Here is a 14,790-nt window from a genome sequence, read left to right as displayed (position 1 = left end):
GAAATGAGGTTGATTTGACACAGAATAACAACAGTTATTTTTTTCCTCATATGACTACAAAACTCATATGTAGTAAATCTGACTGAATGACATCTGCCACACAACCACACAGCCCTGCCCCAAACTCCAGTGTCACAGGCCGAGCCTATGAGCAGTACTGGTTGGGATGCTCAAACACACATGCTGGTCTGAGCATTTTAGCATTTTTTTTTTTTTCTGAGAAGTGTTTCCTGCACTTTGTTGCAAAAGAACTTCCAGATGACTCATGGCCTCTCTGAATCTAGTATTTCTGAGCATTGGCAGGTTTGGTATAATTAGTCTATTTTCACGCTGATCCTCAGCGCTTCTGAAGCCTCACATCTCTCACTATGAAAGCGTGCCATGCAAGCCATGCGAAGCGCCCTGCAATATCTGCACGATTAATTTTTTATAATACACGGTGAAGTCTGATAGCAGGGAAATGAAGCCACTGTGGTTAAAATGAGACTGACACACTGTATACCTCAGATATGTTTCAACTTTCTCAAAAACCCTGACTTTATACCAAGAGTATATGTGCCTTTTTGATTATATTTGGGGTTACTGTATTGAGGATTGTTTATCAGGTAATATGGCTGCTGTACTGTATTTACTGCAATGTTTTTGAGTTAATTATATCTAATCACACAGCTCATGGAAACTGAAGAAAGGATGAGAACCAAGCCTCTATCTCTCCTCCCTTCAGGTCATCTCAGATGCTGTTGTCAAGGTGTAAATGGTTGCTGTAGTAACAGGCAGTTTTATTAATTTTTCTCTCTCTTTCTAAAGGGAAGCGGCAGTTGTTGCAGCGCTGGCCAGAAGAAAGCTCAGATGAGATTTAATGGCACAATAATCATAATTAATAATAAATAAATAACCAATTATTTTGGCCACCACTGTATCTATACGTACAGAGACAAATGTCATCAAAACTGTAATGTTTCTTGTGCCCCTTGAATCACCAAAAAGAGTAATAATAACAGAAGGTGTTTCCTGAGCACTTCTACTTTCCCACACCCATCTGTCATTGGTCTGATAAACAGATACTGTAATCCAGCCTCAAACTCACACTTTTGGTTGATTCAGAAGCTAACATGTGTCAAACTGCTCAAACAAAGAGACTGATGTTCTGAAAGCACCACAAGGTCACAGGAGCTCAAGCTGACTGTGGTTTATTCATAGCTGACTACACACATAAAACAGAGACAGGAGTAACACTGAACAAATTAAACACTTCATCACTAACAACTGTAATTACAGTAACTTGTGCAACTGTTGCATGTATGCACGAACCATTCAAAGCTTTATTTGATCATTAATATGATAAAAAAGTAATATTGGTAATTATTAGGGTTGGGAACCGAACTCGGTACTTTTAAGGGTACATACCGAATTGTGTCGAGTACCGATTCACCCGAGAGAGAGAGAGAGAGAGAGAGAGAGAGAGAGAGAGAGAGAGAGAATAATTATTACAACTACATTAACCATTTAATTGTAGAAAAAATACAATTATAAAAAAAATTTAAAGGAATATTCACACAATTTTTCTACCATGTATTAATTTTAACAGTAAACCTTTGTTTGTTTGCCAATAAATAAAAGGGTTTCATTTTCATTTGATTAAAAATAAATAAATGCCTTCATTTGATTATCAGAAAAAATAAAATACAAGAATATTTTTTTCTGGAAGAAAAAAAAGAAAACAATTGTAGGGCCCTATTGTTCAAAATATTGAAATTCAGAGAGTGTAAAGTACCGAAAAAAGGTACCGATACCGGTACCGTATTGGTTCAGATGTGAAAGGTACCCAACCCCAGTAATTATTATTATAATATATAACAGCTTTCATCTATTTTAATATAAATGTTATTTTTTTTCTCAAATACACGTTGGACACAATTATTGGCACCCCTAGAATTTTTTTTAAGAGTAAAATATCTCTGAAGTATATTCCCATTCATATTCACAATTTTGAGCACTCCAGGGTGATTATGAACATGAAATTATCTACCCATGGCTTCCTGTTTCACAGAAATATAAATAGGAGGGAAAACAAAGCCCAAATTCCCTTAATCATCCATCACAATGAGAAAAACCAAAGAATATATTTCTGATGTGCAGCAAAAGATAATTGAGCTTCACAAATTAGTGAAGTGGCTTTAAGAAAAGAGCTAGAGCAGTGAAAATTCCCATTTCCACCATCAGGGCAATAATTAAGAATTTCTAATCAACATAAAATGTTACGAAACTGCCTGGAAGAGGACGTGTGTCTATATCGTCCTAATGCATGATGAGAAGGAGAGTTTGAGTGGCTAAAGACTCTTCAAGGATCACAGCTGGTGAATTGCAGAAAATAGTTGAGTCTCAGGGTCAGAAAACCTTTAAAGAAATTGTCAAACAGCCCCTACATCACCACATGCTGTTTGGGAGGGTTTCAAGAAAAATTCTCCTAGCTCATCCAAAAACAAACTCCAGCATATTCAGTTATCAGACACGACTGGAACTTCAAATGGGACTGGCTTCTATGGTCAGATGAAACTAAAAAATTAGCTTTTTAGCAGCAAACACTCAAGATGGGTTTGGTGAACACAGGGATAAAAAGTACCCCATGTGTACAATGAAGTATACTGCTGTATTTTTGATGTTGTGGGCCTATATTTCTGCTGGAGGTCTTGGACATCTTGTTTAGACACATGGCATCATGGATTCTATCAAATACCAACAGATAAAAAAATCAACAAGTGACTGAAATCTTATAATGGGCCATGTTTGGATCTTCCAACCGGACAATAATCCAAACACAAAAATAGGTCACTATGGCCATTCCAGTCCTCTGACCTGAACCCTGTAGAAAATGAGTGAGGTGAACTGAAGAGAAGAAGCACCAACATGGAGCTGTGAATCTAAAGGATCTGGAGAGATTCTGGATGAAGGAATGGTCTCTGATCTCTTGTCAGGTGTTCTCTAACCTCATCAGGCATTATAGGAGAACATTTAGAGCTGTTAAACTGTTTTGAAACTTGGTTTCAAAAAGTATTGAATAAAAGGGTGCCGTTAATTGTGGCCAATGTGTATTTGAGAAAAACATTTATTTCATAATGATATTTCCCTCCATTTTAAATTCTTATCCAATGAAAGGTTAGCTTTTTGTGATTTTTTTTTAATAAAAGATCAAATGGATTAACAATGCATATTAATTTTCACAGCCTTCTTTGATCGTATTTACCAAGGGTGCAGGTATTTTTGGCCATGACTGTATGTATAATATATATATATATATATATATATATATATATATATATTTATATACACACACACTTTTTTTTCTCAGCGATAATGTAACTATATTTTCATTTTTGAATGTTGGTGTATCTGTACAATATGTATGGTCTTTTTGTTTGCGCATCCCAACCAGCCTGAAAATGTATTTTCTGAAAAAGCATTAAAGATCCTCCAGTCACTCCAGTTCTCAAGGTGTCAGACTTGACTCACCAGTATCCCTGGGAGGCATAAGGGGTTTTGCAGCCATATAAAATCATGTGGTGGGCTGTGTCCATAGTGGCATGGGGAACAAAGTCCACTGAGAAGAGAAAAGAAAAGTGTTAAGTGTAAAGTCAGGACTGAAATCTTAACACAGTAAGATAGTAAGGTAAGCATCTTGAATCAACTGTTTCTCGATAAATCAGTGTTGTAGCATTTCTGCAAACAAACAGCTGAAAGGTCAGCTCTATTTAAAAGTGGTTTCACACACAAAGCAAGTTTAAAAACAACTATTTGACCCCTAAACCAAGCATAAGAACTCATGTTTTAAATTAAATATGAAATTAAATGTAAAGACTGAAATAGTATTTTGAGAAACATACAATCTTTGTTTTATTTACAATTTACAAAAATCATATTTTACAACATAGGTTTGCATGAAACCTCTGTGAAGAGTTTGAAAGGCTGAATGCTGTTTGCTCAGCATAAACCACAATGAACATCAATATGCTACCTATATGAAAAGTGATGGATATCTTCAGAAAAGGTTTCTATCTTTATTGAAGCTATGAATAATAGATGGGATGCTGATTGATGGCAGTAGCACGACAGAGATAATGTAACTCTCAGATACATGCAGAAGTCTGGGTGGACCTGCTACTCTGTAAACTACAGCCTGCCTTCTCTAAAGACCACCCCAATGAAAAAAAAAAAAAAAACATTCATGGAAAGCTGAAGAAAGACCACTCAGCGATTACAACGTCTGAAATCTCACAAACCCTCAGTACACAAAACACGCTTCATTTCAAGATGGATATTGCTGAAATTAAATGATAACATGCAGTTTAATAAGTAACTGCTTTGACTCAGCGGGTTCCTTCAGTGAATGATTTACTTTCTGAATGATTCATCAAATACACCCGCTCAAATGAGTCATTTCCAGTGAATCAGACTACAATGCTTGCACTGTATGTGTTTGTTTGTGCTTGTAGCTCGAAAGGACAGGACAGTTATAGAAAGGCATACACTGCCTTATCTCATCGCATGCAATTCAGCCTGTAATCTCATATCCATAACTCAGGTAAAATATGATATCCATCTGTTTACACACACAGAGCAGGACAGAGAGTTATACTTTGATATTACCAACAGAAAATGCAAAAGGAGAGACCGGCCTGAATGCGATTACATCTTTAAAGCCTGATCAGATTAAACATTCATTTCATCATCAGGATCACAGTTAACAAATAACAGTCAGGTATGAATTCAAGATGGCGGCGCACACGGACGTAGCGGCCGCTCCTTGTCTAAACAATACAGTGCACATGCACTCATAAGAATAAAGAGACCAGGTTTCTTTTATTGTGTTTTAAGTCCACATGACGTCCTTGTTCGGTCTCATGTTTTATCTGTTAGTAGAGGATTCATCTGGTGAGTCTTAGTTCTTGTTCTCTCATGGTTTTGTCTTAGTTTGGATGTTTATTTAATGAAGATTACACATCTCTGTGCTTTCCCATTGTTGATGGCACATGTACTCACCTATGTAGGCCTCCTGTGACGTGGGGACTGGAACAGCCATACAGTAGTAGCTGTCAGACTGTTAAGAAGCAAACACACTTATTAGGCACTTCCATACACATTCACTATTCATCAGACCATGTTAACAAAAGCTGACAAGTACTGAAGTACTATATGCTGCATTAATTACCTAATAAAGTGTGATATGCTGCTCAGATATTAATAAGGGTCCTTATTACTATAATCAGTGTTATAAAGAGTTTTTGCTGCTTAATATTTTGTGGAAAAAAAAATTCAGGATTCTTTCGTGAATAGAAACTAAAAAAAAAAAAAAAGCATTTATTTAAAATAGAAACTTTTGTAACATGAGAATGTCTTTATATGTGGATCAATGTTTATGAATTTATTGTATTGTTTCTTGTTTGTATGGATTCTTGGTTGTATGTTTTTTTTTTATTACTTGTAAGGTGATCTTGAGTGCCATGAAAGACGCCTATAAATAAAATGAAATACTGTAGGGTTGCGAAATTCCAGGAATTTTCAAAGTTGGAAACTTTCAATGGGAATTAATCGGAATATATGGGAGTAAGCAGGAACATATGAAAATAACCAGGAATACATGGGAATTAACAGGAGTATACGGGACTAAACAGGACTATTCCTGTTTAGTCCCGTATACTCCTGTTAATTCCCCTTCCCGTTAATTTCCGTGTATCCCTGTTTAGTCCCGTATACTCCTGTTAATTCCCACGGGACTAAACAGGACTATACGGGACTAAACAGGAGTATACGGGACTAAACAGGACTATACGGGACTAAACAGGAATATACCGGAATTAACAGGAATATACGGGACTAAACAGGGATACACGGAAATTAACAGGAAGGGGGAAGGGGGGAAGGGGGAAGTGGTGTGTGGCCAAGTATGGTGACCCATACTCGGAATTTGAGCTCTGCATTTAACCCATCCAAGTGTACACACAGTAGTGAACACACACCCGGAGCAGTGGGCAGCCAATGCTGCGGAGCCCCGGAGAGCAGTTGGGGGTTCGGTGCCTTGCTCAAGGGTCTCACCTCAGTCGTGGTATTGAGGGTGGAGAGAGTGCTGGTTATTCACTCCCCCACCTACAATCCCTGCCAGACCTGAGACTCGAACCCATGACCTTCAGGTTACAAGTCCAACTCTCTATCCATTAGGCCACGACCGCCCTATATACCGGAATTAACAGGAATATAGAGCACTAAACAGGAATGCACAGAAATTAACAGGAACATACGGGACTAAACAGAAGTATACGGGAATTAACAGGAATATACAAGACTAAACAGGAGTATACAAGACTAAACAGGAATACACAGAAATTAACAGGAATATATGGGACTAAACAGGAGTATACAAGACTAAACAGGAGTATACAAGACTAAACAGGAATACACAGAAATTAACAGGAATATACCGGAATTAACAGGAATATACGGAACTAAACGGGAATTAACAGGAGTATACAAGACTAAACAGGAGTATACAAGACTAAACAGATAATACACAGAAATTAACAGGAATATACGGGACTAAACAGGAGTATACAAGAATAAACAGGAATACACAGAAATTAACAGGAATATACCGGAATTAACAGGAATATACGGGACTAAACAGGAGTATACAAGACTAAACAGGAGTATACAAGACTAAACAGGAGTATACAAGACTAAACAGGAATACACAGAAATTAACAGGAATATACCGGAATTAACAGGAATATACCGGACTAAACAGGAGTATACAAGACTAAACAGGAGTATACAAGACTAAACAGGAGTATACAAGACTAAACAGGAATACACAGGAATTAACAGGAATATACGGGACTAAACAGGAGTATACAAGACTAAACAGGAGTATACAAGACTAAACAGGAATACACAGAAATTAACAGGAACATACCGGAATTAACAGGAATATACGGGACTAAACAGGAGTATACAAGACTAAACAGGAGTATACAAGACTAAACAGGAGTATACAAGACTAAACAGGAGTATACAAGACTAAACAGGAGTATACAAGACTAAACAGGAATACAAAGAAATTAACAGGAATATACCGGAATTAACAGGAATATACGGGACTAAACAGGAGTATACAAGACTAAACAGGAGTATACAAGACTAAACAGGAATACACAGAAATTAACAGGAATATACCGGAATTAACAGGAATATACGGGACTAAACAGGAGTATACAAGACTAAACAGGAGTATACAAGACTAAACAGGAATACACAGAAATTAACAGGAATATACCGGAATTAACAGGAATATACGGGACTAAACAGGAATATACGGGACTAAATAGGAATTTATGGGACTAAATAGGAATTTACAGGAATTAAAAGGAATATATGGGAATAAATTTGAATTTGCAAAATTGCAGGTTAGCCAATAAGAGAGAACTTAAATCTTTAATGTAGTTGAAAAAACATCTTGCATCATAGTCTTGGCTAAAACTCAGTTGAAACTCAGTTGAATTTCTACCCTGCTCATTCCTCAATCACATGCACAATAATTTCTAGAATCTGCACGGCTACAGCAGGACTACTGAGTCACATTTGAGCATTACCATTACTATGGTAAAAACATTTGATATATGGCATTACCGTTTAACTAGCAAACACCAAAAAAACTATGTATATTCAGCAGCTAGCTAGCCAGTAAATCGGATATGCTAAATGTAAGCTAGCTATAATGGTGATTCCAGAAATTTACTGAAATTTTTCTGCCTCTTTACAACCATGCTTTATCACTTTTGATCAATGTAATGCAAAATTTGCTGAATAAAAGCATTTATTTCTATTAACACAAACAAACCAAACATTTAAATTGTAGTATATCATGATTTCTGCATAAATAATAAGTAGCACAGCTGTATTTAAGATAATAATAAAATATGTATTTAAGGTAATAATAAGAAATGTTTCTTGATCAGATTTGTACTTTTGTATATGTTTTTCAGTCAATCTGATTTGGGCTTGCTTGTAATTGCTGTAATTCTCTCTTTCTCCAGCTGCCTGAGTAACAAGGTTCAGTGCATTCAGAACTGTCAACTATACAGAAAACTAGCTTAAAACGGCAGCAATGACTACAGCTCTAATAATTACAAAGTGTGAGGAGATGCAGCCCAGACCTTAGCCCTGCAGGAAAACTGTTACTATCAAGACATTAAAAATTAAACCTCAATGCATCTGGACGCCTTTGAACAGCAAATAATACATCACAAATGCGGTTAAATAGTTTACAATCTTTTTAACAGTACTGCACTACAAAACTTGAGACGTTAAAAGAGGTGTTTCTTGCTGCATATCATAGAAAACAATGTTAAAATCCATTAATTTTAGAGAAAACTGGTTAATTTTGGTCTTGTGGGTTTCAAATCTTCATTATCCCTATAGTACATTTGATGACTCATCTGTGTCTCATAATTAGTCATGAGACTGTGTGACATTATCCTATTAGAAGATGTTTCTCTTAAATATTTATAACAGCATGTGTTTATTTCCTATGACAGATGCTTCAAACTCTAAGATCGTGTACAGTAGTGGACAGACACGTTCATGGATTGCAGTGAGTATTTGTTTTTATATACAGGATGTGTTTATTTAAGCATGCATAATATATTTGTTCATTTTGATGCAGGGAATAATGAAGTGCAGCATTCGTTTATGGGAACCTTTGATGCTTTTAACTCAATGAAAGTGAAATAAAAAAAGAAGACATTATGCTGCTGGTCTCCGCTCTTCCCCTCCTCTCCACGACCTAATACGCTCACTTTTATAGCAAAACTGTGGTGAAAACTAAATGGAGATGAAACAGGGGGAAATGTGAAGAAATGTACAAATCACAAAAAAGACAAAGAACGCTTACCTCTGTTGGAATCACCCCTGGTATGCGAATATCGAGGGAAAAGTTGTAAGGATTGGACAGGACAAATGGCTGTCTGGTCCTAGAGCAGTCATTGGGGTCCGACCAGGCATTGTCCTGAAACCTGTTACCAAAAAAAAGATTGTGCATTGCTATCTGAGTTGCTAGGATGCATATTTGACAGTAAAGTACTGATATTAAGTTGAGATGTCCTAGAACTAGTGATGCCTGCTTCAGCAATGTTTGAGAATATAACTTTTATTTGACAATATTTTGCAATATGCCTGTGTCCAAATTGTTCAGTCCTATTTCAGAACCCTTTTGATGGTGTTAAACCATACAACAGATTTCAGAAAAATGTATGATGAAAATGCAGATTTCATTTCAGGTTTGAGAACAGATCAAAGGGAATTTCATAGGGCCTTTTTATATTCAATATGGCTAGGTCGCCTTTTTTTAATGTTCTTTTTGGACCGGCTTTATCATCCATCGTGTAATCAGACTGATAAGAAAAGAACAGAACAGTGTAAACACACCTTAAAATTAACTAATGCAACAGCACAAATAAAATAAATTAATTAAAAAGGTAATGAAAGTGTTTTAGAATCACTGCCCAAAACAGTGACGTTTAATTAGCTCTTCTCCAACGGAGTGTTTTCTGTGTCAGTGTCTAATTCGTGCCCAAAATCTGGATCAACTACAACATGCCAGCTGTGTGGATGCTACGGCTGAGTTTACATCAATTTCTCCAATTTAATTGATCTAATTGACAATCAATGTCCATAAAGCTGAGTCAACTAGAAAAAAAAAATCTTAATAATAACTAAATGTATAGAATGTTAATGATTTTTTTATTTAATGCATGTTTGAATAAATCTGTCGAGAATTTTTTTTAACTATTTAAACAACTGGTAGAACAGAGTGATATAAAACTTCCTTATGTGCAATTTAAATGTTTCTACGTAGCTTAGTTTTTATTTGAGTTTGGATTAACACACTTGATTGTATTATAAATATTATTTTTGGTTTCTGTTTGTTTCAGTGTGTAAAATATTCATTTCAGTGCATCACTAAAATAAAACTCTTGTTGGATCACTTTAAGTTCAAATAAAAAAGGGTAACAATTTACTTGTGTCCATGTACAGTATTTACTCTAGTATCTACAGTAAATTATGTGTAATTAATGTGTGAATTTTTTACTCAGTACTCAATGTAATTATTAGGACACATTAAAGTGAAGTGTGATCAAAAAAGCATTAAATATCCATTAAGGAACTGAACTTTCTCACCTCTTGAACCTGAACATGGGGTTTTGGACACTGCGGCTATGGCACTGAAAGAAGAGCGCAAACACAAGCACGCTGCACCCCAGAACGCCCATCTCTGACAGAAGAGCGATCAACAACAGAACTGAAAGTGAGCTGATGCGTTTCAATCCTGCCCTGCCGCCATAAGCCACGGCAACACTCAGCGACCACGATTCGCTCTTTCTGCTCTCCTCAACAAAGTGCCATAAAAACAGTCCACGTCTCAGTCGCCTCCACACTGAATGAAACCAGGGCTGTCCAGATACAGTGTGACACCGCCACGCGTGATGAAGAGGAGGAGGAGGACGAGAAAGGCTTCTTGCTTCTCACGCTGGGCAGTGCATTTCACGAATCAGGCTTCTGTCACAACCTGCAAAAACAGCATACAAAAAAAGAAAAGATGAAAATAATACAAATAACATTACCCCTTTTAAAATATGATCCAGCAGAATCATCAGCGAGATCAATTCTTACATCCCGACCAACATTCATGAAATATACATGCAGTCCATATCTGAAGAGACAGACAGAGAGAGAGGGAGCACACAATAATCTAATCAAAGCGGATTCCCCTAACAATACCCTCAGCTTGCTCCCTAGGAGACGCAGGAAGAGAAGGGGCCTCAGCAGTGCTTCGTGACGGGGGATGTCACTTCTGCAGGGTGGTACCATACTGAATATCTCTGCAAGCCTGTACTCTTTGGCAAACGTCGGTGAGCTGATCTGGATGTAGAGTTAATGAGCAGGGCTGAGCCACAGGGAATTATGGGAGGTATCACCATGCAGTGTGTTTATCCTGAGAGCACCATCATACAATACATCCACATTCAGTGCCAGCGATAAGAAATTTCAATACAATCAATGGGATGCAAAAACAGACGCTGCCACGCTAATCGTGACTGATATCATTTGTGTAAAGGCAGATGTCTCATGATGAAGAGGAGAGGCCAATCCAAGGAAAGACAAATGACAGGAAAAACAAGCAGACGGGGAGGAACTGAGGGCTTACGCTCTTTCAGCGTAGACTGAATTAATCACTGAAATAATCTTCTTGTCACTGTTGGAAATTAACATATTGCCAAGGAGCTGTTTGGTCTTTCTGGGCCATATGACTTCAAAAACATACACAGCTGAATAGACATGGCAGACTCAGACTCTTAACTTGCATATTCTCAGAAATAAACCAGCATATTTTGACAAATTTTATAATTTATTTTAAACAATGTAATGGCATTTTTGTGTTTTCTCTTTACAAATCATTAACAAATAAATAAATGACAGTAAGTATTAAACCAAACTAAAAAAAATAGCACTTCTGGCCATTTTACCCTAAAGGTCCTTGCACAACGAGTCTCAAATTTTCGTATGCGGTTTTTCAGGGTTTTTTTTTTTCGTATTCGTCATCCTTTCCTATCGAAATGCTTGCTACGGATGCGAAAACTCAGAAAATCAAACCTGATCCGAATTTTTTTATGACGGACGAAAGTTTCGGAGGCAGTGTATAAACGTGATTGACACAACGTGAGCTCGTATTTATTTTTTAAATTTATTTGCGTGCTAAAATTTCGGACGGTAATTTTGGACTCAGTGCGCAAAGACCTTAAGGGTCTAATTTTATTTTCACAATTTAAGGGGGCCTTGACGCGACACCATTGTCGATGAAAAAAACGGTATACTTTTTATGCATTTCAGCCAATCGTTAACACAACAACAATGTTTTGGGGGCCTGAAAACAGGTTTCAAAGTGTAGATTTTTGAAAACAATACCGGTATTGTCTGGTATAAATGAGTAACCAATGTCAAACCACTTTCTTATTTCTTGTATCACCCTGATTTTAAAAAGTCTGTTTGATGTGTTGTTTAAAAAAGAAGGAAATTGTCTTCTAAGCTAATGTCAATTTAAAACACTGCACTTCCAAGTTGTGGCAAATGCAATCTCTAAAAGCAAAGAAAACAGCAATCGCATGTTCCTAAGCATCATTTATTTAACTTCCAAGAATGATGATGTGATGTATAGAGCTACGTCCTTTTCTAAAACCACAGTGAGCATCACTTATAAGACTCCATTATCCATACATTAACCATGACTTTACATAAACAACTCATCAAGGCTATGGGACATTAACTGGAAGGTTCATTGAGATCTTTCCCTGCTTTTGAAATATGAATGATTTCCACTTCTTTTCAAAGATTTTTCAAGGCAAGTACAGGATGACAGTGTGAAGTAAAATGTGGATGTTCAAAATGTTCACACAAATTCCTCATTAAGCTATTATACATTAAGCATATTGTTAGGCTATTATTAAAGATCAGTTTTTACAAATGTTTCATTCATAATGTTCAAGGTGAGAAAAAGAGATAAAAATACATTAATATGATTGCATTTCAGTCATCACAAACTGACAACATCTTCTTTTTTATAACATCAAAACAGAAACTTTAAATCAGTGAATCGCATCCATAGTTGCCAAGTCCAGGTATTTTACGCGACTTTGGGCTTCTTCTTTTTTTGCAAAGTTTTTGGGCTTATTTAAAAAAATATATATGGTTGCTTGTTAGGAAAACCTGACAAGCAACTTTGTTTCTTTACATTTATGGTCGATGTTTTATTTTCCAATATAGTGTTGACACTGTCTGCTCGCAGGTAAAAGCCAATCAGTGCAATAATTAATGTGCTGTAGGGTTATTCGTCATTGCACATCGCACCCCCTCCCCCTTATTGGAGTAAAATCGCATTTAACTTGCAGACATGTGAGGCTAGTAGATGTAAATAGACAAACAAGGCCAACAACAGAGATGTACAGAGATGGAGGAAACATCGGAGAAGGTGAACATATATAATAATATTGGGCTTGCTTTGAAGCTGCGGTTGCTTATTTAGCTTGCGAGAGTTGGCAACACTGGTCGCATCACTAGGTGAGCATGAATCATCTCGCACACGCAAGTCTGCACGTCATTTGTACCTGTTATGAAATATAAACTGCAAACTATAATCTCAAATAACTGAACAGAACACCAGGGAGACATCTCACTTTCCATCAACCAGTGATGCTTCTTACTTTCAGAGAAATCCATTGCAAACAGCCGTTATTTGTTATGTGGATGGATCACGGGTGAATAAAGACAAGTACCAGGAACAAACAGCCGTATCACTTCCTCAAACATACACCATTGATCATCCAGAGTTTCTCAGAATAAATGATCCACACTATGTAGAGCAGCTCTTCTCACAAAGCATTCACACATGCACTGCATTAAACAGAAAGCACAATAAGGAGAAAAAACTAAAATTCATAACAGACTGCCTACCTCGCTCGCTCGTCGCATTAAGATCTGAAGAACAGCAGAAAATGAGAGATGAACTGCTGCTGTTTCAGCGCAGCCTGACTCAATTAGAGAGAGAGAGAGAGAGAGAGAGAGAGAGAGGGGTAGGGAGAGAGAGAGAGGGAGAGAAAGGGAGAGGGAGCGAGAGGGAGAGAGCGAGAGAGGTAGGGAGAGAGAGAGACAGAGAGAGGGAGAGAAAGGGAGAGTGAGCGAGAAGGAGCGAGAGGGAGGGAGCGAGAGAGAGAGAGAGAGAGAGAGAGAGCAAGAGAGGTAGGGAGAGAGAGAGAGAGAGAGAGAAAGAGAGGGAGATAGCCCAGCATGCTGGCTGACATCATCATCACACCCAAGACCTGAAGAGAAGGTAACTATGGCAACCGCTGCATTCACCATCAATTACCATAGTTACGTTCCCCATGAGTCTCTCTCTCCTCATTGATCATCAGTGTTTAAGCAGCAGCCACAGACCATCAAAGCACTGCAGCGTCTAGGTTGAACTATTTAAGGAAACCACATTACATCATAAAACTACTGATTTATATTTGAATAAAAAACAAGAACACTTTAAGGTTATTGCTTAATGTTTAATATATACTACATGTAAGCAGGAGTATAACTCTGATGACATCGCTATACAGAAAGGGGTGGCTACCGAGCTCTTTTGACACAATTTCCGTTTCCATGGAAACTGCAGCCTCTTTGATGGAGCTCATGGGTAATGTAGTTCTTCACTGGGAATTAGGTTACTGCCCTTTATTTGTATTTTAATAAAGGTAAAATCACTATGACTTGATATATGCTTCTGTTGAAACCTCATTTCAGAGCTCAAGGTGGGATTGTGTTGAAAACTACAGTTTCCGTCCTTTTAAATTTGCATGCACTATTTTAAAGATGCATACACTATAATCCTGTTTTTAATTTCAACAGAAATACAGAACTACAGGCTTTTTACAGTATTTGTTGTATATTATATTTGAATTTGTTTCTCATTTTTAATATTTACACAGTTGCCTACAGAAATATATTTTGTGTTGGTAAGTTAGCAGTGTGTAAAGGCAGAAGACACCCATTTTAAAGATTGTTTTTTGCTTGTCCTGTTCAAACTGAAAAAATAAAATTGAAATAAACGGTTTCTATTTACTGTTTTCATTTCATCCTTTTTGATCCACATGCAAACATGAAAAAAAAAAAAAAAAAAAATTATTTGGCCTTGTAATTTAAAGT

The 14,790-nt window shown here is 37.0% G+C and overlaps 1 protein-coding gene across 2 annotated transcripts in view; it reads right to left on the bottom strand.

Moving 5' to 3' along the window:
- LOC306864490 (peptidyl-glycine alpha-amidating monooxygenase B-like) overlaps positions 1–14,790 on the bottom strand; it is a 54,601-nt gene that overhangs the window by 37,667 nt on the left and 2,144 nt on the right. For both annotated transcript variants that reach the window (XM_079408529.1, XM_079408528.1), the window contains exons 2-5: positions 10,228–10,615; positions 8,942–9,062; positions 5,038–5,095; positions 3,511–3,598 (exon numbers count right to left, since the gene is read on the bottom strand). In XM_079408529.1, the coding sequence (XP_079264655.1) occupies positions 3,511–3,598; positions 5,038–5,095; positions 8,942–9,062; positions 10,228–10,319 (359 nt within the window). In that variant the 5' untranslated portion in view covers positions 10,320–10,615. The remainder of the gene's footprint in view (positions 1–3,510; positions 3,599–5,037; positions 5,096–8,941; positions 9,063–10,227; positions 10,616–14,790) is intronic.

Source organism: Barbus barbus (assembly GCF_936440315.1).
Source record: "Barbus barbus genome assembly, chromosome: 45".
Lineage (NCBI taxonomy): Eukaryota > Metazoa > Chordata > Actinopteri > Cypriniformes > Cyprinidae > Barbus > Barbus barbus.
The sequence above is the reverse complement of the archived record's forward strand: the minus strand, read 5'-3'. Positions and strand labels throughout refer to the sequence as shown.